This window comes from Opisthorchis viverrini (genome assembly GCF_000715545.1).
Source record: "Opisthorchis viverrini unplaced genomic scaffold opera_v5_18, whole genome shotgun sequence".
Classification (NCBI taxonomy): Eukaryota; Metazoa; Platyhelminthes; class Trematoda; order Opisthorchiida; family Opisthorchiidae; genus Opisthorchis; species Opisthorchis viverrini.
In genome coordinates, this window is record NW_008751674.1 from 329,750 (window position 1) to 351,271 (window position 21,522).

General features: G+C 45.4%; 1 protein-coding gene across 1 annotated transcript; it reads right to left on the bottom strand.

Annotated features, from left to right (window-relative positions):
• Nucleotides 1-154: 154 nt before the first annotated feature.
• Nucleotides 155-13,090, bottom strand: T265_01632 (hypothetical protein; the record flags this gene model as incomplete). The annotated part of the gene is made up of 4 exons (XM_009165698.1): nt 155-579; nt 6,130-6,305; nt 8,853-9,010; nt 12,686-13,090. 4 exons carry the CDS (start codon nt 13,033-13,035, stop codon nt 271-273), a joined length of 993 nt encoding a protein of 330 aa, XP_009163962.1.
• Between the last annotated feature and the right edge of the window lie 8,432 nt (nt 13,091-21,522).

Genomic DNA, 21,522 nt, shown 5'->3' on the forward strand with positions numbered 1-21,522 from the left:
GCAGCCGAAAATACGTCATCAACAAAAGTCATGTAATTTGCACCAAACGCATGGAGACGGCCGTGTACTTATCCTGTGTACTATGTGGCCTCTAGTTCCGCCCATCCACTCTCTCCCGATGTCTGGTAGTAAGCAAAACTGCATAAGTCCAAACAGTAGGTATAGAAAAAATTTTTAAAAAGATTGTGGTAGGAAATGAAATCACAGTTTGGTCATCAGTCAGCTGACTGGATTGATTGAGCATACTGAAGGTGACCGACCGCAGTCTTATCAAGTTCGCCTTTTTGTCAAGATAAGTTCACGCAACGTGCTCATTAGAAGGCGAATGTCCGAGCTGAGAGTGAAAACGAAACCAGAAAAGTAGTAGGCATCGTCTAAACCAAGACCCGCTAATCCGATGACTGTGGGTGCAAGCGTTCGGCGAACCTGCTGGAATGGATCAGTCTTGCAACACAACTGTGGGCAGAGAAAATTGGCTAGAAAGCGCGAAGATTGTGTCTGACCGATTGGCTGGCAACCATTCAAGGCATCCTTGATTTCTTCGAATAGTTTTGGCGTGGGAGTAACAACGACAGCATCCTGTATGAAACGGAAAAAAAGTAAAACATAAGTTGTGTGCGTTCATATATGGATCAAACGAAGCATACGCGCACAGCGACACACGGCAGGTCAACTCCAGTGTCGATCGCAGCGACCTTACACGTTGAAGCTGTCTCAGGATCATTCTATGAAGTTCCAACAACAAAAACCTAAAGCCCTCAACTTGTCGTAGTGGTTGGCCTTCAGTGCTGAAGTTATCCCGCAGCTGGAAATAAGTTCGAGTTAAGAGTTGGAGTTTCCCTGTAGACCGCATTAAGCGCGGCAGATGACAGAAGGAATACAAGGCGAGTGGAGATATCGTCTCCTGTCTTTGGGTTTTTGAAAAGATGACTCTAAATGAGGCGTGCGATGGAAAATTCGTATTTGGCAGAGGAAGTATGGATACTTTGCTGGTGTTTTTTCGTATACCCACGCTAACCTAAAACGGTCCGGTCTATGCTACCACCTGCAGACGATTTAGATTGGTGGAAGTAGACAGGGATAACAACATAACCAGGATTGGAAGGCGGTTATGCCGCCGCAGCCGAAAATACGTCATCAACAAAAGTCATGTAATTTGCACCAAACGCATGGAGACGGCCGTGTACTTATCCTGTGTACTATGTGGCCTCTAGTTCCGCCCATCCACTCTCTCCCGATGTCTGGTAGTAAGCAAAACTGCATAAGTCCAAACAGTAGGTATAGAAAAAATTTTTAAAAAGATTGTGGTAGGAAATGAAATCACAGTTTGGTCATCAGTCAGCTGACTGGATTGATTGAGCATACTGAAGGTGACCGACCGCAGTCTTATCAAGTTCGCCTTTTTGTCAAGATAAGTTCACGCAACGTGCTCATTAGAAGGCGAATGTCCGAGCTGAGAGTGAAAACGAAACCAGAAAAGTAGTAGGCATCGTCTAAACCAAGACCCGCTAATCCGATGACTGTGAGTGCAAGCGTTCGGCGAACCTGCTGGAATGGATCAGTCTTGCAACACAACTGTGGGCAGAGAAAATTGGCTAGAAAGCGCGAAGATTGTGTCTGACCGATTGGCTGGCAACCATTCAAGGCATCCTTGATTTCTTCGAATAGTTTTGGCGTGGGAGTAACAACGACAGCATCCTGTATGAAACGGAAAAAAAGTAAAACATAAGTTGTGTGCGTTCATATATGGATCAAACGAAGCATACGCGCACAGCGACACACGGCAGGTCAACTCCAGTGTCGATCGCAGCGACCTTACACGTTGAAGCTGTCTCAGGATCATTCTATGAAGTTCCAACAACAAAAACCTAAAGCCCTCAACTTGTCGTAGTGGTTGGCCTTCAGTGCTGAAGTTATCCCGCAGCTGGAAATAAGTTCCCTAAGGTTCAAGCATGCCAGGAGGGCCTACGAGAAGCACTCCGATGGAGAACGGTATTGTGCAGAATCAGGATACCAATTGGTCTTAAGGTTAGATCACAATGTCCCCTGCGACAAAAGTGCGAGCTGTATAATTATGAAAGCAGCGGTGCTGCCTTCAACCAATGACGGGCGGGTCAGAAAAGTTCGGCCCTAAAAACCACACACTGAGCGCCATACACTTTTGCCGTGACCATAGGTGAATTACCTAGCCCAGCAAACTTTGTCACGAATCCGATGCGTCTTCAAACACACAAAGTGTGCGTAACAGCAACAAGAGTGAAGAATCCGTGTCATACTCTCTGAGACCTCTGGCCAAGCCAGCCCGTTCCAGGCCGTCATCGACCCCGGTACGGGTCCCCCAAGAATACCCCCAACAGAGTTACCTCGCGGTTCAGGATTTGGAGTCAGAGCATGGGGGAAGCACCCACGAACAAAAACACTATGTCCCTCTATTCGTCTCACGGGTCCAATTTCTTAGTCAAATGTTTAGGGTGGACAAGCTGGAAAAAATCTTCTTAAGCTTGGATACCCGGAAGACATCAGTCAATCCTACACTCCTTTATTAATTAACCCATCACCGCGTGTCCCTCACCCAAGCCTTTCTTTCAGCTGTCAATCCTCTAACTTGTTCTCTGTATTTAATCTTCTGCTAAGCAATGCAAATACAAACAGAATTGTTGAATTCAGGACACTTGCTCCAAAGTCCGCACTCTATGTCAAAATGGGCGACAGGTAGCGCTATTACAGAACTGTTGCCCTCGTTCAATCAATGAACGTTGTGTCTCCCAAACATGCGTACAAGACCCAAGTTTGGACACATACATCAAACCATTCGTGATGAACCCAGACTTCCCCAAAATGTACTTTTCGGGTGACCCTGGTCCAATGGTATCCACTATGTGAGAGCTGTGTGTAACCTCAAGCTAGAGTGCACTTTACTCGACTGAATCCTTTGCGCTGTTCGGTCGACTGGATCGATCAATATCAATGCATCTCGATACAGTAAAGGGTATTTATTTATTTATTTGTTTATTCATACGCCCTGATGGATGGCAGTTATGAGGCCAAGAAAGATCATTTCTATCGAGACTCGAACGCGCGACAGCCGCTTACGTGTTGCATACAGCCCAATGAGCAATCAAAAAGACCGCTGCTGTTGTTTCTCACTTTCATTCCTTTTTCACGTGTTCACCCCCTTGCTATCGTGAGCCTTTTCTTGGCAGGTCATCCCTTCGCCCGTTGGTTCATCTGCAATACTTCGTAATCAATTCGCAGATCCAAACACCCAGATCATCTGACGAGGCTCAATGGTCACATTCTGAAACAAGTGTTATGCCGGATTCGATTACTATTAATGTGTCTGATGCGGGTTCAAGACCAAACTCTGCTTGTTGAACTGACATCCACATCGGTTTCCTCTCGCATCGTGTTGAGCAACTCTTGTGATCCAGGAACCGTCGAGGTGCGCTCTGTTCACACTGGCATTATTTTAAGACATCCCACTGGGTGGTTACCCATTAAAAGTGGTTCGTTCGGCAACGTTTGATAGTATTCCGTACACACACCCATAATTGCCACCTGCTTCTTAAATTTGTTGAACCCCCCCACAGCCTGTAGGTGCGCTACTCTCAAAGACAGTCTTAACTAAGCGTGAAAGCTTCAAAGTGTGCTAGGAGTTCACACATGGCTGTGGTTTCTGAAAGGCACGAATGACGAATCGTGGGCTGAATTCCTCCGATGTCGCAATCCTGTTGATGATGCACAACGACTGACTTCACGCAGAGCGCGTGAAGTAAGGGAGTAGATTCCCATCTTTTTTGCATTTTCAGGCTTTGTAGCAAAAGACTCACAATCATCAACCGGAAGGTTTACGCGGATGGAATCGTAGGTAACAAACCAATAGGAGATACACTCAAGTAAGTCTCGTATTCATTGGAGCATAATATCAAAATATCAAACATATCACGTCTTGCTAGGAACTAACACCGTAATCGCAGAGCCCTAGGAGAATATGGCCTCTCAAATGCGTGAGTTATAAAGCAATGCAATCAGGATGTTGTCAGCCACATCGACGTGACAGTGGTTTTTGGATGCTCAGTTTCTGTAATTCATGTCAAAGCGCCAATACCACTGTGAACAAAAGGCAGTCCAGAAACCAACAAACCAACAAACCAATTTCCTGTCAGAACATACGTAATCAACAAAAAGCTTGATAAAATGCAACATTTCATCTCGCTCCAGTTGCACCGGTGGTTGCTTAACAGAATGGGTCGTACGCATCTCGCAAGTTGACTGGGCATTATGGACCCCACGTCACATGTTAGTCGCGCCATTTAGCTACGTTACCTTAAATACATAGTGTGAGTGACGTAAACCTTATCATGAAAGTTGGCTTATCATCATGGACCTCGTGCCACATGTTAATTATGAACAGGTAGGTTCGTTCAGCTGCTTGGTACGAGCGACGTAAGTTGACTGAACATCACGCATCCCGCGTCGCACGTTGGTCATGCACTTGAGCCAGGTTCGTTTGGCAGGCTAGCACCAGCGACCTCGAAAACACGCTAGTTTCCGAGGGATCATGATCGCCGTATCCCGCCACGCTATTGTTCTCTCCCTAAAAGTTATTGTGAGGTGCACCAATGCGGTGTAAAGGAAAACCGGACAGGTTAGCCCATACATACAGCAACACTGATCCTATCTGGTACTGGAAGAACCAATCAATCTGAAACCGGTAACATTGTGGAAGGCGACTAACAAAGACCTAGCAGAAGTAGCGTTATGCATGACCATTACTTAGTAAGTACACACACCGTCGATGAATTCAGCTCAACAGATAGCTGGCCTAGGCTTCCGCAAACCCTACCTCTGTTTGCGCTCCCTCTTGGACAATCAAGAATACAGTCACGTCCCTCGATAATGTTGGCAGTCTACCCAAGGAGTTTATATCGTTATGCAGTCCGAAACAGTACAACAATGTGTAAGCGAAAGAACTAATTGAAATATATGTTAAACTCGCTGGTAATTACACGCGAAGTACAAGCCCCTTAAGAGGCGATCAAGTAAGACGCTCAAGATATTGCCGCATAGTCACGAATGGAACATCAACCACGGTCCGCCTGAATACAATACAAAACAGCTGCAGATTTTTCCGAATAGCAAACACGTTATCTTCATGCAGAAAACGCCTGCAGCAGATCTTCGGTTAAAATTGGATAAGATACAAGGTGGTGATCGTAGTTCCCACGAAAAGAGACCGACCACGGAGAAGGTCCAAGGACAGGACAGTTATTTCAGAGAGAAAACCTTTGCCGACAAATGAACAAACACAGGAACGAATAAACCAGTTTGTTGGACGGCAATGAAGCACTGGAAAAGTAGGAAACTTGGCGACCCTACCCAGCGCCCCCCCTCCTTTTAGCGCTTGGAACTCCAACGATTACCTCCTGATAAAATATACACACAGTCCACGAAATTCATTACCATAGTGTTCGGTGCGCTTAAAAATCGCCGTAAACCGGGACTTTAGTCGAGGTCAGTGCTACATTCGCTCACAAATCATTTTACTCCCACAGTTTAGCAAACATCTACACGCCTTTTTCAAGTACAGAGCTTGTCATACAGCCTTAATGCAGCCAACTTCGAGCACACTGCCCAACAGAATCTATGCACGAAGCACACATTACCCGTCTGTGATTATGAGCATACTTGTAACGTTTCGAAACCGGTGTCACCGCTCCTGGATAAAAGACCCATAGGCTCATCCATATTGTCATCCTCAACGAAGGCAACATGTGGAACAAACGAACGACCATAACTTTTGTGTGTGTGTGCCTCAGTTTGTCCTAGGACTAGTGTATTCCGTAATGTGAAGACCGAAAACTGTAACATGGTTTAAACAGCCAGATATCTATTTCAAACCGGGTCTCAAAAAACAGCACAATAAGATTATCCATCTTACAGGGGGGCTTATGAGGACGACTGATGCATTTCAAACTCCACAAGAAATTTCATCAAACCACGACGTTTGTTGTTGGGTGACGTGTGTTGGTTTACTTGACCGAATCCAGATAACATAAGAAAAAGCTACTCATTCTTCGTACTTTGGGTTTCCAATAGGAAAAAGATAGATAGTGTTGAAACACTCACCACTTGTTCCAGCTGGAGAAGGACGAAATCGCACCAATAGGAAAAATGCGAGTCGGTTGGTGGCATGACAAGCTCAAAGTTGTGCGCCAAATTTTCCATCAAAATGTACCACAGAGGCATAAGTTCACCAGCATCGTCAGACTGCATGGAGTCAGGCCACAGAAATACGCGGCGGCCTGGGGAAAGGAGAAATGTATGCACACTGGAACCGCGTTTACAATAAAGCCATTTCGTTGTTTTTCGACCTTAGAACGAGCAATTAGAACGGACGATACCACAAACCCCAACCCTGCAAACAAGTCAGTGTACAGATTCACTGACACGACAGAACACACGGCTCTGAGAATGGTAAGACACAGCAATGGTTTGCTTCCACACGCGCACAAGCATAGTAAGTGGACGCACGGCAGTTAAACACGAGTGAAACAGAAAGCAATCCCCGAAAAGAACTCAAATTATACGTTTCCTTCATCCAATTCATCAAAACAGAACGCGAGATGTTGACATTTCAATTATCTTCATCAGTCCTAAATGTCAAACACTCTGCATTCGTAGGCAAAAGGAATAGTAAAACCAATTGGCGTCCGCTTCAAAATAAGCGGGTGGCCTCACTCAATCGTTTTTTCACGCAGTGTTGGGTGGAGTGCTACGATTGAAATCGAGCAGAACTTTCATGGCTTCAGAGCTATGAACAGCAACAGCTGAACCACGGTATTGTCATCGATGTTGTGTTAGTATCAGTCAGTTACATGTTTCGTAAAAACCTCCTTGGACCGATCACAAGGATTCAGCGATCCACAGTGTCCGTGAAATAATGCTTTTAATAGACCTCGCACATACGCAACAAGAGGGGATCTTTGAAAATGCGGTTACCGCCCAATCCATGTCGTCTAAAGACAGACCGTTTCTGCGTTTGATCCCATTCGGACTTGAAGTCTTGGAAACATTTAGGAAGGCCTTCATGGGACATTGGAAAAAAACGGAGTTAATAGTACTACTCACGGTACCAAAAAAAACAAAACTGGAATGATGGTCATAAGTAATCATGAAAAGAATCAACCACACATCGTTGGTAAAGGCAAGGAATTAAGATGCTATCACAGGGTTGCAACACGACTTTGGCCGGTGAAATATCAACTTAGTTTGGGTGTAATGGGCTTGTCAGATCGTTTGCAGGCGGTCCCTTCAGAATCAAAGGAAGTGTTCTGCTTGTAGAAAGGCATGATGTCACTCAGGAATTCGGGGGCGAGATGGCTCAAGGGTTAGAGCGGCTAATTTACTGACCGGAAGGTCCGTGGTTCGAACCCGACCTCTGTCTCTCGACTTCCACTGTCTAGGCTTGGACAACCTGGCAGTATCCCAGCCCTCGTCCTCACTTTGGGTAACATGGCAGCTAGGCACTGAAAGGCTAGACGATTACCTTATTACCTGGGAATTCAAATAAGTACAGATTTAAGCAAAAGGCCGAACCAGGATAGGTGTAAGACTGCTCCTTCTGATCTGAAGCTATTACCGCGGCAACAAAATATCACTGCCACCGAACACTGACCTAGTAAAACTCGATCAACCAATTAACCAATGCAGTCATTTCGTTCTGAACTGATTAGAACACCAAACAAATTCGAAAACGCCATTGAGCTCAAAACAGATCAAGAGTGAAAAATTCGATTAGATGGACACTCCTTTCAGGTTTGTAGACCAAGAGTTGTGCCGGGAAGGAGCTATCCCCTAAAAAATGAATTCACGAGCTGAACTGTCCACTGACACTTCGATCAGTAAATCTTGATTACCGAGCTATCCCTAGCTCCATTTTTTTCTATTTTCAGCTGCTGTTTCCAAAGTTTACACATGGAAAAATAGCAGAAACTACACCTCAAAACACCCGTCCTTTAAAGGAAAAATAAGATATGGATGTAGGAAAAGATAACTAGAAGTTACCGAGGAGAACAAGACCTTCGATAACATTCAGTTACTCCATAAATCTATCTATTTGGTTGACGAGATAAAAATATAAGAATTTGTTGCGGTTGCGATAACGCAGCGAGCACACAATAATATGAGCGGACTGCGACGATATTCTATCCCCAGTTATGTTGCCTGATCCCGACCCCTAGTACAGCAGGATAGTGAGAAGACGAAACGTTGGACACAACTGTAATGCACCCAACAACAAGCGATGCATATATATATATATATATATATACTTTGACCTTGAAAATGCCGGAAGTTCGTTAGCACACACAAAGATATTACCTGCCCAAACCAACATGTTATACCAGATAATGGAGTAAAATCCGAAAGATGGTTTGGGTTACTTAAACTTAGTGAGTAGCATATGGTTAAGTCAGCAAACGTCTCAAATCAAGCGGCGAAACCATGTCATTGTTTGGACCGGTAGTCCCCGGTATTTTGGCACTTTTTTCTTTTATTCCCACAACCTCTAATCACTGGCTGGCTGTATTTACAAATTATACCTTGTGTATTCGTAAGACACAAAAACGCGCCGTCTTGATAACATCACAATAAGCCGATTTGTAAAGTGTGATTTTCCCGTAGGAGAACCGGTTCGTCTCAGAGTCCCTGCATTGTTTAAGAAGGGAACGGCGAACAATGCCAAGCAAAAAAAGTTATCTGGTCCCACACGATCGAGAAAATCAAGACCAGGTCAATCAACCGACTGAATATCAACCAAACTGTCATACGACAAAAGAGAGTAAACTCACTTTCTTCGAGAGGAAAGCGCATATCCCACAAGTGCGTATCTACTTCAATGGGTGTCTCCGTTGCGTGCGCACTTTGGACCAATACTTGTTTCAGTTGTTCCTCGATGTCATGAACCACATTCCTAAGTTGCTGGAGCACCATTCCAATCGGTGCACATCTGATGGATGGTCAGATGATTTCGGTAAGACAGCTGTTAATACCGTATAGTATGGTGCTGACATTACAGCTCTTATTGCCTTACTGGTTACGGATCTAGATGACCCAGATTGGCACTAAATGGAGTTCACCTGACGCAGGATAATCGATTATGGGGATAAGCCCAATTTTGCCGCCGAAATATTCTTTTCTCCAGTTCAAGGGTCCTAAATCACAGTTACAGCAGTTGTCATCACAATTGCAGTTATTCATTAACGAGCAGCTATGGAGCCTAATTCTAATTGGACTTGAAAGAGTTCTATCCAACACATGGTTTGAAGATCTCCATTCAGAAATAAGTATACTGATATTCTAAAACGTGATTGATCGTGGGATGTAACCGGACAGACTACGCCGTGTTAGTGAATTCTTTTCAAATTTGTTTTTTACACTTGAGCGTTATCGACCTCATCCAACCATCAAATTCAGGCAGTGTCTGGAATATATTCGCAAGAAGGCAGAAGCGATCAGGTATCCGACCCAATTTATGACAGTACGGGAAACGGTATCTTTCAACGCAATCAATTTAGCCATCACGCAGAATACGACACACAGAGAAAAGGAGCAAAGGGAAACTCGACAATCACGTTAACAAGCTACGGTTAGGGAAGAGTTACTGTGGAGTTAACTTAAAACAACTAATTCACGTGGAAAACCAAAGTGATTTGGGTGAATAGCTCTCACGAAGCTGAAGGGGGAATGGAGAAACTTATGCGCAATATTTAAAGTGTGTAAGTTGTTTTTCAACTCGCCACTCCCACTGGAACCAGTAGGTAGTCGAAACAGTTGAGAAGGAACCCAGTGGCACACTCGAACATCGAACAGCTAGGTCAAAGCTGCCTATATGATGACCAACTGTCGACATGAGCATCACTGCATTAATTCTGCATTGGTAGTGCTAATTTGTTCTAACTCGCTTACTGGGCTTTAAGGTGTGTGGTTCCCCTGATATTCATTTACACAGAATGTGGTTAAACAGAATATCCTTGAGGATTTACTCGCACAGCGATTCCACTGCATCCTCAGTACACCTTGTTCACGTACCAAACGGTACCACAACTCATCAGCTCGACAGAAACAAGTATAAATCCAAAGACAAGCCAGGGGGACCAAGAAAGTCCTACGGGGAGTTCAGCCTCGTAGTTGGATCAAACACTTGATCCCACCAGCGGTTAAAATGGCTTGCCACGGAAACTGCCGAGGGTAAACACATCATCCCACCTCAGCAGTTGACCTATGGAAGAAAGTAATTTCCTTGAGTACCCAAAACTGCTGCAGTGACAGTCACAAGTACGGACCCTTAATCAGATGTATGAGCTGTCACAGAAATAACCAACAATTCAGTGAACCTCTGGAACAGATTAACATAGTTCGTTCGCAACAACCAGTCAGAAAAATGTTCACTGACCTATAGGACGGATTAGGCGAACTCATCCACAACGGCACGGAGAAGGCTTTGCTTCATTGATTTGTTCTCAGGATTGTCACCCTGTGAGAGAACGACAACCATCGCACTGCATCACTGCACATCATCTTCTGCTATAGCTTACGGCACTCACGTCGACTTAGTCCCCCATCTAAACTAAGGGATTTCTGAAGCACCAGTTACTTTTCGAACAACACTCTAGGCTATACAGATTCAGTTGTTTTGGACGTTTCTCTTACGGGACACAAGGTGGTTATACGCATCTGGTGAACATCCCTGGACCTTTTTCAAGAGTGGTCGTGCCACTTTCTAACTATACGGCAGAAAATTAAAATCTGATGAAGGCGTTTATATCGGTCATCAGGATGGTAGCCCTTTCTTTTCTACAAAAAAGTGCATGTCTTACTGCGCAAGCCACTGAACCACGCTCGAGTGAATAAGAAATATTGGTTAGTCACCATCCTCCAGTCATATAACTGCTGTGTGCCTGCAGGTCTTCGTCACCAACCTTATCTTGTACATGCAATTAGGAGTGAAGTGTGGAAATAAGTTTGCGGGTGGCACAGCCTTCTATGATAGCGGAATTTTACATCACGACACTCTTGAGATAACATCAACCAGGCACCTTTGTCTAGTCAGATATAGGAAGAACTTTCGCAGTTGCTCCTCTATTTTGCTGTCAGTTTGCACTGTTCCATCCTCAAGGTTCAGATAATTGCAACTGCAAGCACTCGTATTTTTTGCTTGACACAGCACGAGATTCTCCCAGGAATTTGTATGACTGACCTGCTAATCCGGATGGCTGTTTCGAACGTTTTTTCACTCTCTTGCAGTGAGACCCGAAGTAGCTATGTTCGCCATCCAGGCCTTGGTATTTGTGTGAGAGTTTAGTATGTGTGCCATTTACTTCGGTTAGTTGAGTTGTTCAGCCCACCGTGCACCAAAACGTAAAGGTTCCAGCTTTTCTAGCAGTCTACAGTTTCGCTCTTGCTTTATTCTCCGTGATACGTGATCATATTAGAGCCCTGTAGTACTTTCTCTATCTACACTCAATAGATTGTCTACCCATTCCACCTCCACGACAGTTTCGCTGATAGCTGACGAACCGTCACCATCATTGACAGCAATATCACTCTGCTACATACAAGTATTCGATTGGGGGGGTTGCAGAGATTAGGACACACGGTTACATGACCACTCTTTCATATCCGTTGCCGTAGTTCCGCACTGGATACACCCATCTCGAGACATACATTCAGCACATCCAACAAAGGTCTATGATTTCATCTGAACTGAGAAAGCCTCCAACAAACTGATGGGCGAGAAAATCATGTGACGTTTAGCGGTTCCCGACCGAAGGTCATTTCATGTACCACCCAGAAAGCTCACACGCTGCGCACTCACACGACAAACTATACCTTGATCATGTACTCACCCGCTCCAAACAGCGTAGGGTGCGTGGTGCGGTAGAGCACTAATGACATCTTGCCTACCGGAGGGCCCATGCGATACACAAGATAGTCCAATTGGTAGTCCTCGTTCACCCGCTTAATCCTGTGTAGACCAACCGCGCTTTCTGATTGCACTTTACGCCGTATTTTCGAATCACCCCAGAAACAATCCGTTGCACGTCCGTGGTGAATTCAACAGGAAGAGCTAAGCTAATGTGATAACAATGGGAGATACGTAGCATACTGTCTGCCTTGGACGAAAAACACACCATCCAAATGAATGATCGAGAAAATGTGGAGTTAAATTGTCGTCCGGCCCTAAGGAATTTCATACCATGAACTGTCTCAGATTTAGCGGATGGTGCGAATCTATCGCCCACTTTCAAAACGCATAAACCATGTTGTCGGCAATAGTTCCGCGTGGTAGGCGAAAGCAACCTGCTTGTCGATGATCATCAACATGACCCCTAAGGCAGTAAAAGATACCGCTGACTGCCGACACGAGAAGGTGGACCTTTTCCGATTCCGTTAGGTGCATGTGCCCGAAACTGGGTGCTCTGGAGACCTATCCCAACAGCCAGAACAAATAGATAAAATCCTTGGTTATTGATCGGACGGCTCTTTGTCTGTTCGCAGAGCTTGCCCATTAACCTATATATTTTAGCTACCACTAGGTTTAGGAAAACCAAGAGTAACAACCAATCAAAGATGGGGCCATATGGCAGGTGGTAAAATACTCCTCAATGTAGTCAGAACACACCTTTTCTTGAGAAAATGGTACTCCGGATCTGTACAGAATTTTACACAGGGACCACTTGAAGATCTTCCACGTAGAGCTTGGAAGCAAGCCCGAAGGGGTCTATCGTCGGACCATATTCCTTCTAGATCGGCCTCCTGTGGAGTTGGAACTTGGAAAATTTCCAAAACCGCCCGTCTGTGATCACGCTGGGGAACCGCCCTCTCAATGTACTCGGTGACGTGCTCCGGCAAAGAACTGAACTGGGCATGCCGAATATACTGCGGATCCATAGAAGGCACTATCGTACGCGTGCAGGCTGTCGAAAAAGAAAAAGCAATCACAAACTTGTGAGGAAGTAATACAACCCACATATAGCCGTTCGAACTCAGTTTACGGCCATGGGGTAGAAATGCTGTTCGCTCCCCGCCAATGCTCCTCTTCCGCCCAAGGCACCCGAATTTCCGAAGTCGATCCCTGTATGACATTTTTCCTCCAGCAGTTGCTGAGGCGAATTCTAGCATAAAGTGTGATATTCTTGTCCACAAACAAGTGAACATGATTCGCATAACTTTATATTTCGTCGATTACAGGTTGGTCCAATAAGAAAACAGTAATGTTTTGAAGACGAGGTGACCGAATGATCCAGTTTCTCATCCTGATGGGAATGTGGTTCACACAGAAACATTGCACGCAGAATCCTTCAGCAATAAACCGATATCTCGCCGGTATGAGGGGAAAATTCTACAAAACGGCGCTCTGACTTTGGCAACAAGGTCGGTTATTTCATCCTTGGGACAAACAGCGTTGAGGCAACGTCCCATATACATATTTCTGTATAACTTCATTTCTAACTTCTTTCATTTAAAGTGGTTTCCTTGGAAGTAATCCCACACCACTACGTTGGAGACTGTGAGAGATCCTTGATAATGCGATGGGTAACAAAAGTGAATCGAAGGTAGGACAGTGGACCTAATTGACATGAAGCATGTCTGAACGTGTGCGCAAAATAAACTTTCAAAGTGGAAACAAATGTTACCGGGGCACCGTTGTTTGTCAGACATCTACACGATATAGCACTACCAACGGCACCAGAAGCAGTTTCGATGTCAAGAAACACGGAGAGCATTGGTTCAGCTATCGATGTGAACTGAGAAGTTATTACCAAACAAGCTAGTTGAGTCGAACCCTGCTTTTTCTCTGCCCTCTTCTCTGACGAGGCAAACCAACTGGATTGATTATCGGTGAGAAACTATGGCTGCGCTAAGTGATCTGAGTCGAATACCATGATGCGGAGATGATTCCCGCGCGAAATAGAGAGTGAAATGGGTCAGTCTACGTGTGACCTGCATTTTTGTACACATCACTAACAAAAACTAACCTCAATGAGATTGGTTTGTGACCATGGTTGACTTGAGGGCGAGGGTGCCTACGGGCACTCCGATAAAAATTAGGGAAATCAGTGCTAGTCAGGAGCAATAAGTTACTCACATAGAGGGGAGATGAGGGTTCCCACCGACAGAATATCGATACCCTGGACCAAATTAGATGCTTCTATCTTCATGGATTATCATGTCAGTTTTACAGACTTTGTGAGGAACTTTACGGTTGGAAATATGAGCCACTATTCAAGGAGTCGAGGCCGAGTAAGGCTAGAGAGTAAACTAATACGGCTGATACACGCACTTGATGTGGTAAACAAGAGAAAACAACAACAACTAGCAGGCATAGGACATAAAAGGGGATAATAGAGAAAACAATCCAGAGGAAGTGGGATATCAGCGTATCAGCGAATCACTGCATGTCGTTTTCTCCAAACGAGAAAGTAGTTCGCATCGGAACAGCAGCGAATAAGACAATGTTCAAACCTATTTAGCTCAAGAGAGCGTCTGCACACTTGCGACACGTATATCAGATAAAGCCACCGTAAACCCTCACATCGGCGAGGTATCGGTTTATTGCTGAAGGAGTCTGCGTGCAATGTTTCTGTGTGAACCACATTCTATCAGGATAGAGAAACTGGATCCTTCGGTCACCTTGTCTTCAAAACATTACTGTTTTCTTATTGGACCAACCTGTAACCGACCGGAGGAACAACAACCATTAGTGCCAGGTGACTCGCCTAAATACCACACTATCATTCTAATACTCCGCCCCCCGTATGCGAACCTACACAATGCACTGTGCTAGTCAGTGATAGACTTGCGCAGTTGTTGACGCCACGAACGAGGACAAATGTGGTTTGTTGTACATTTTTTTTCACTTTTGTGTAAACAGTACCCAACAGAACCCAATTCTTCATTTTCATATACGGGATCTTCAAACCTCCGTGTTACTCAAGGTTCCGCATCGGAAACCTCAACAGTAATATGGCGAAAATTTGTGGATCATGACGTTACTATCACACACAACAATACGCACGACGATATGATGATGAGACAAGATTCTAGCTCATACATTCACAAGTACCTAAGAATGTTCTGACTTTTGATGCGAATGGTTGGAATTCCTGAACAGCATTGAGGCCAGCGTTGATGAAGCATTGCGAATAAGGTGCTAATAAATTCTTCGGGGTACCCGGGAATCTGGCTACGGTGAAGTGTGGATTATGCCTGACCCGGTAAAATTACAGGGCACGGACAAGCAAGAACAGTCCATTTTCACTCGGCTTAAATTCGTACACTGAGTGCACACCAAGAAGCCACAGGCGAAATTGATGCCACGAATGAGTGAACATGAAAAGAGTGCGAAAACAAATGTAATTTCGTCAAACTAACTAACATCTGGTGCTAAGAAACGGTGATCGAGAAACAGAAAGCATTCAGAGCTTTGTTTTACGTAAACTGAAAAACGTACGGGGCGTAGGTGAGGATTAGCAATATACGCACCAATCCGGTCTGTGTTGTCAGACGCACAAAGCCTCCACAAACCCTAAGAGATTCATACAACTCAGCAAGTTAGCCAAGATAGAACAACACATCCTTGCACAAACATCCCTGCCAGAGCAGCTGATGAATTTTCCAAAGCCGGAGGCCTGCTCCAGGCCGTCAGTATACGTCTTACAAGTTCATAAACGTGAGATAGTTCGACTGCGAGACTGCTGATTCACATGCTATGGGCAGCAAACTAGAACAAAAGCCTACCTTTTGCCATTGCCTTTCGTGTTAAACCAGCATTCTTACTCAATGACCCAAAGTACCTGAAAAAACTCTCTTTTCCGGTCTGAGTGGCTGGGAAGTAACATGCGTCCCCTAAAAGTTTGGGAGCAGTAGTTAGGCTTTACAATTAACTCCAACTCTAAATACTACCCACATGGATACTAACCCATCTGTTTGTGGCCCTAGAAATCCAGCGTCAGATCCTAGCTCCCTACTGCAGTGACACTATCGAAGACAATTGTACGGAGAGCTTCCGAGACTCCTACAGACAGCCAAGTGCAAGCACGTTACTAATCTATCGGGCGACCTGAGTGTCCATGTGAGAACAGATGAGCACGAAAGACACTTCGGCGAAAAATTCGGTGCAGATGTCCCTTGAGACGACAACGAAAATCATTTGTGCAACTGTGCACTGATTGTTATCTACTTCTCACACGCGAGCTTTCAGCACAAACCGCAGCGATACCCCGCACTGACATGGTAATTAAGCCATAGATGACAACCAGCACGATAAAGTCTGACCCCACGAGGATCTGTGTTTCTGAATGATGCGTGAAGTCCCATCTCACAAGGACGAAAACACGATCAAGTGAGACCTCCGGAACGCAGTTTCAAGGTGTAGTAACGGTATTTTTCTCGGCTTAGTTCTCGATCTGAGCCTCCCAAGCTAGCGTTCGCATCAGAAACAACCACCAAAGGTGCCCAAGGTATATTAACGCCCAAAACGAAGTCAGGAGCACTTTTACAGCGCTCCATATATAAAGCGTCAGTAGAAATGACTTTCTGGGAATCCTGACGTGCTCCGGATGCGGTATCGGCAACCGGTATTCGGCTAATACCGGGACATGATTGAGTGTTGGGTCCAGACTTTCGACCAATGAGATCTCGGTATGGTGCCGGAAAGGCAAACATCCGAATTTTTGGCCAATCTTGCGTGGAATGAGCTTTTCGGACGTAGCAGCACCTGATTGCGAGCAACAAAGCGGGATCCGTGTGGAATTCCGCCTAAAACAAGGCCTATCATAGAGGGAGTAACTAGGAAAGCCACAAAAACTGGAAAACCGGTGGCGACTGAAATTTCGTATTCATTTCCAGCATACCTTCAACACCACATCGAGGAAATCGCCGAGAAATGAAGTTGCTCAGAAATATATTCCAATTTCTGTTAACGCCGGTCTGAGGCGACCAGCATAGCGATCAGCTCTAACGGAACCCGAAAACTAGTTATACGAACGAGAAAACAGGGAGCACTAACAATGTCCGCTTGTTGAGTAAAATTATTACAATAGATATATATGCAAGAAGGGACTTATAGTTTTGCAGGTTCAGTTTGATAAATCCTGTTGTAAATCCGGATGCAGGTTTCGTGTCTTCTTCGCTGTTGTAACAGCCACACGTAGTCCTGGATATCCGTGGGTGAAACGCCGTAAAAATCCTGAGCGGCTCTGCTCCGAGCTGGGCGACGTGCGAAGCTCTCTTGAGTTGTGTCGTGTTGTTGTGCTGGCATCCCATTTGTAGGACGTTTGCGTGTGTGTGGGTGTCAGCACATGACTTTTGCTACCGTATCAGACGGTAGGCAGTCGATATCGGATGTGTTTCGTGGTTTGTTTTGGGATGAAGGACTTGACTGTGAGCTGTGTAGTCAAGTTAGTCACGATTGTAGCGTGATTTGTGAGTGCAAAAAAATAGATCTCGTGATCCAGCGACTGGCGGTGACCTGTCATGTATGTGGCGAAAGGGTAGCTACACACTGCAGGGCCTGGACGAAGAACCGGTTTTGGCTTGGTTTCTCTCTGGTTTGTTTAAGGACGTGAGAGTCGGCTCATTCATAGCCCTACAAAACATGTCCACAGCACTTGGAAGGCAAATGAAACTCCAAAGGAATTGCATCTATTCAGTTCCTGTCCCTAAGAAAGATGGGAGATCTAGGTGTGACCGTCATCGAGAAATCAGCCCATTCACATTAGGCTCTGAAATGTTCACAGGTGTCATTCTCCGCTAGTTTATCGGCAGTTCCCAGAAGCAGAGTCGTAGAAACCAGGTGGGGTTCCACACATGCCGTGGATACAATGACGAAATCTTTACTTATCTACTCGCAGAAGAGAAAAAAATTAATACCGTCATAGAAATGAAATCAGTGATTTAAAAGTGGTGAGAATCCTGACATCAGGTTAAGCCCTGAATATCTCGCTCCAGTGATGGTCAGTACCGAAAATAGAATCAACAGGCCGGCAATGAAGTAAGTTATTGCAAATTTCTCTGGCTTTAGGGACCATGAGCTTGCCAACGGCGAAGCAAGTCATCTACGTTTGGTGTATACCTGATAAACGCAATATAAAGCAGCAACATGAAGGCGCACGATCAGAATCCGCACGGAAATTCCGGCAGCAACAGAACGTGATCGACTCTTATCACCAGTAACTCATCATCACCCTCATTGTTAGGGTTAACAACCGCGTAACTGTCCCACAGTGGTTGTAACTGCCGGAGTTTTGTTCACCGATAGTTCTGGGAGATGGGGTAAGTAGCTGCGCACTGGAGGAGGAGCTGGTCCCACAGTGGTTGTAACTGCCGGAGTTTTGTTCACCGATAGTTCTGGGAGATGGGGTAAGTAGCTGCGCACTGGAGGCAGGAGCTGGTAACTTAGTGCCTAAATACAGCGATGTAGGTTGACTCTTAAGTGGCTTGTTTTAACAGGTTGAGCTTCTCGGTGGCCCGTCATAATTTTCAGCTCGGCATACCCATCTATGTACTAACCTGCTCACATCACCAGAAACAAGCGGCCTGAAAAGAATGGCGGGGGCGCGCCCAGTGCTTGCTCCCTGGACTTATGATTTTTCACAGATAGTATACATCGAATCAGAGGAACGCACTAAAGCATCAGTGTCTAGCGCTGATAGTATGATGTCGACGACGATGATGATTACGAGACAGGTGCGCCTTTTGTCCTGTTTGCTTCAGTGTGTGAATACTGAAGACAGCTATGTGGACCGGACTTTATAGCTTGAAAACTGGTTTAGAGATGCCTAGGTTCGTTACTAAAAACGGAGGTGCAGGAGCCGCGGTGAGCGCAATGCATGCCGAACACATCGGCCGACTCTATCACAGAGACCCGCGGAGGGGTCGTATCATGATTATTTAGAGGGAGGGCAGAATAGGCAAAAACGTAAGAGAGGCTTCTGTCGTAGCATGTTTCACCTGCTCATCCTGCTATATGGCATCACATGGCGGTCTATGTGAAAAAAGTAGTTTTCGTTGATATTTATTGTAGTATATGGGCTAGGACACTGTCCGAGTTCTTATTCCTATAAAGCAGGACGACTAGGTCCCTCAACCAATGCCGTTGTCTCAAAAGCCTGAAAATAAGGCCGTAAAAAAGTGCCGGTACGAGTTTTTTCAGGAGGTTTATTCCAACCCTCACCCGGAAGGCCAAAAATCTGCGTTCGTTAGAATCCCGACTGATCAACCCGATACAAGGAACTATTTCTCCCAGGTATATCATCATCAATGGCAGTAATAGACCAGCAATGCCAAGTGGCGTTTAATTGTCACGGCAGTTATTTGTGAATTTTTTCGCTTCCGTGTCACCATGCATAGTGAGTACACTCCCCAAATTACCGGTCCACTTCTTGACACCGGTTCTTTTTCTGTCAAGGTACACTTCAAGTTCGCGCGTGGACACTCAGCTGTGTCCGGCTGGTGGTCTCTATATTCGAAATCCCCGTCCGCATTCAACCGTCTTTTGACGCTTTGAGGCATTCAGTAGCTGAGCCGTCATTATGTAGTGGTACTAGCAATGTTACCATTAGACCATACAGCCATAAAGCAGAAAATTTTTTGTATACAGTTGGAGGAAAGTGAAATAGGAGAACCTCATAGAAAGCTACATATCCTTAGGGAAAATAAGCAAGGATAAGATACCCGCGTGTTTGGACACACTAAAATGAATTTAGCTGGGCATCATACCGAATTGGTGTATCGCAGGCGGAATCTCCCCATCTTCCTTTGCGCACCTCAGCCGACACAAGACCAGAGCACGGCAGGTGAAATTTAGTTAAATATTCCGGATAAAGAATGACACCACACGCAACAATGGGATCGGTTGCGTGCCATATCTTACAGGATTCCCAACTACCAGCTAGAGGAACCACTGAGCCCCCGCTAATAAGAGTCGAAGACCAAATGGGTTAAAATGTTGCACGATGTAATCTGGCTGGTATGCTTTCGAACTCTTGCACATCCGAGGCAATCCAAGATCCAATCAGCAAAACCTCATGGTGTCGGGAAGTCGACCGACGATAGCTAGGATTCTGCTCTTGGAAACATATTCATCCAATTGATCACAACCACTAATTGCATCACTTACTAGACCGCTGCGGACCCATTGGCTACCGACGACGATGACACTCACGTTGAGGTAAACGATGGGCACGGAGCAACCGACGTGAAATTGTCGTCACGTTTCTTCAACGGACAAGAAACACAAGTGTACTATGTACAGGAACATTCAGAGGAGTCTGCTGGCTATCAGCCGAAAATGTTTACCTCGACGTCAACGAACGCTGCAAGAGTCGCACAACCGCTGCCAGTGGAAACGAAACTGGCTTTGACACTTATGCTTTGGAAAATAAGCGTAGAATAGACAATTACATTTTTTCCGAAAGTCCGGAACTACAAGACACCTGCTCTGCTCGGACAGTAACAGTCGGACTGCCTGGGGATGTAGTTGTCATTCGTGGCCACGATGTCCCAGGCCGCAAATCCAACAGCAGTGTACCTGAAAATCCTACGTACATCGAGCTGTCCGCCCTAATCGCGAACGAGCTGGGACTCAGTGTGGGCGCGAAACATAGGCGGAAGCTGTCAAACTCAACAAGTCGGAGTGCTGGTCGCAGAATCTGGGATGCAGGGGCCACGGAAAACTACCTGTGACTGTCCTGAAGTTCCGATTCAAAAATCAATGGGTCCGCCACAGTGCCAGAGGTGCATTGGTGGCCACGTCGTGTTCGGAAGACTAAAGAAATATTTGAGCGATGACCAAACTAAGAGTACAGCGTATGGCGTTCCACTCGCTGCAAATAATATTGATCGGATTTTGTCCATGGTGGGGCGAAGTGCGTTCGATGGCAGGGAAAACCTTAAATCCGAGAAACATTTTAATGCTCCATAACCTCGAGGACTTTGGGATTCAAAAGTGAGATCTACTGCTAAGGCTGTTTTTTGAAGTAGAACGTTTCGCCTGGAAGATGCATCAATGGACTATGCTTACGCTCCGGGATCCTTTTTGGATGTTTACGATTATGTCTAAGGACATCTTCCGTTTTATGACATGCACCAACGGAGTTCCGATGCGTTCTCAAGCCCACTCTTTGTCGTCCACTATTTGTGGACGCACTTCTCCATTATCACATGGAATTTTAAATGCTCACATCGTTTCCTGAATGCGTCAACCAAGTCACCTATTTAGGAAGCAAGACAGAGGTTAACTCCATTGAGCCTGCCCAAGAAGATATTACAAGCACGCTGCAAAGTCACTGAGGGGCAAGAACGATCGACTGGGGAAATTCACCGAAGGCCTCAACACTGTGTATCGATCGGTGGATGTGTGAGTCCGCAAAATATGTTGACTGGGCGAATAACCGCGTCCTAGGCGCACACTCAAAATTCCTCTGAAACTGTGGTTCAAAAAGGGAAACTTTAACA